We start from the raw sequence: 1621 nt of genomic DNA on the forward strand, positions 1-1621 counted from the left end.
GGAGTCTCTAACTCTGGCAGTCATTAGTGATATCAACCTTTCTCATCGCTCTGAAAGGATTATGTTTGTGCGTGTGGAATTCGCTTTGAGGCAATACGCACCTCTGTGCTCCCTTCCTTTACCACAATACCAAGGGGGTTCAGGTGGTTAGTCATTTATTCCCTCTTTTCTCCTTTTTTCTTTGTTTCACTTGACCACTTGCCTCTTTAGATTGGTGGGCGCCTCCTCCCTTACGAACCCCTAGTACCGTACATATATATATATTGGACTACAGGAGGAGGGGGAAGGAATTGCGCAAATACATCCATCACAAAAGAAGACAAAAGAGTAAGACGGAGACGCACTCGTAATGTTACGCTGCGCTACCAGTTTTCGATGTTACATGCGCGTGATTTGCCTCACGATGGCTCCTGATGGCGCCATGACAAGTGCTTTGCGAAAATTGGACTACACGCCGTACACGCTGCGAAGCGCTTTCTCACAGGGCCGTGCCAACCGTCACCCGACTGAATGGGCTTCTGCTCTACGGGGCGAGCGGGACATTGACTTGTGCAAACTGATGGCAGATTTTGACGCTGCTGTGGGGCCTCCGGCCGCTATGTTGTATGCCAAGCTCCTGCGCGAATGCCCGGACTATACGAAAGTGATATTAGTGAAGGAGACGGACAAACAACAATGGGCGCGAGAACACGAGAGATGCGTTATATCACTTCTGAAGGGACACCGCCACCCACCCCAAAACCGTATTGCTAAGGCATTTTACACAATATTGAGCGAAATGGCACCGCACCCGATCGAACAGCCGTTGGGGGCGATTTCAGGGAATGGAGATGATGACACTCGAATTTCAGGACGCGTGGACGCGCTGGAACGTTATGAAGCTGAGGTTTGCCGGGAGGTGCCTTCCAGTCGCTTGTTGGTGTATCATCACGGCGATGGCTGGGAGCCCTTGTGTAGTTTTTTGGGGAGGGAAGTCCCTGGTGAACCATTTCCGCCTTATGATAGTGGAATGCACGTAATTCGTAATCTCCATGAACGTGTCGAGCGTACTGAGAAAATAGCGTATGTAGCCGTGCTATTACTTGGTGGTACGGCATTGTATGCCTTCTTTCCAGTTTTGCTAGACATGAAGGAATATTTTGAAAAGTTGTACAGAGACTACCAGATTGCGTATGGACAGTGATCGTTCGCTTTCCCTCTTGCCATCCCCTTTTACAATTGTTTGGTTACACGTAAGAGGTAGTGGCTTCTATGCAAATTGGTTCCACTCCATTGCTGTTGGCATATTTGTAAGAATATTTTGAGCAGTTGGTGTTCTGTGGTTTTATGGAAGCCTGTTTGTCATACTCCATCTTTGTCGTTATCATCATTTTTGTTATTATGCAGAGACCACAATACCAAAATCTGATAGCGTGTTTTACACATTAAATTTATTTCGTCCTTCATAGCTCTTTTTTTTCTTTTTTTTTGTTTCGTGCGTCAAGTCCACTTGCCAGCCTTTCATATCGTACCTTTTGTTTTACCCTACACTTGGCGGTGTGGCGACCTAAATGGGCCAACTTTTTGTGGGCTCGCTTTTGTTGTTGTGAGTGAAAAAGGTGCTTACGATTTTTTCTTTTTT

The 1621-nt window shown here is 46.6% G+C and overlaps 1 protein-coding gene across 1 annotated transcript; it reads left to right on the plus strand.

Annotated features, from left to right (window-relative positions):
* Positions 1 to 349: 349 nt before the first annotated feature.
* Positions 350 to 1183, plus strand: TEOVI_000016100 (uncharacterized protein; the record flags this gene model as incomplete). The annotated part of the gene is made up of 1 exon (XM_067220755.1): positions 350 to 1183. The coding sequence occupies one exon, from the start codon at positions 350 to 352 to the stop codon at positions 1181 to 1183; it is 834 nt and encodes a 277-aa protein (XP_067076856.1).
* Positions 1184 to 1621: the final 438 nt, after the last annotated feature.

Source organism: Trypanosoma equiperdum (genome assembly GCF_001457755.1).
Source record: "Trypanosoma equiperdum strain OVI genome assembly, contig: ctg_121, whole genome shotgun sequence".
Classification (NCBI taxonomy): Eukaryota; Euglenozoa; class Kinetoplastea; order Trypanosomatida; family Trypanosomatidae; genus Trypanosoma; species Trypanosoma equiperdum.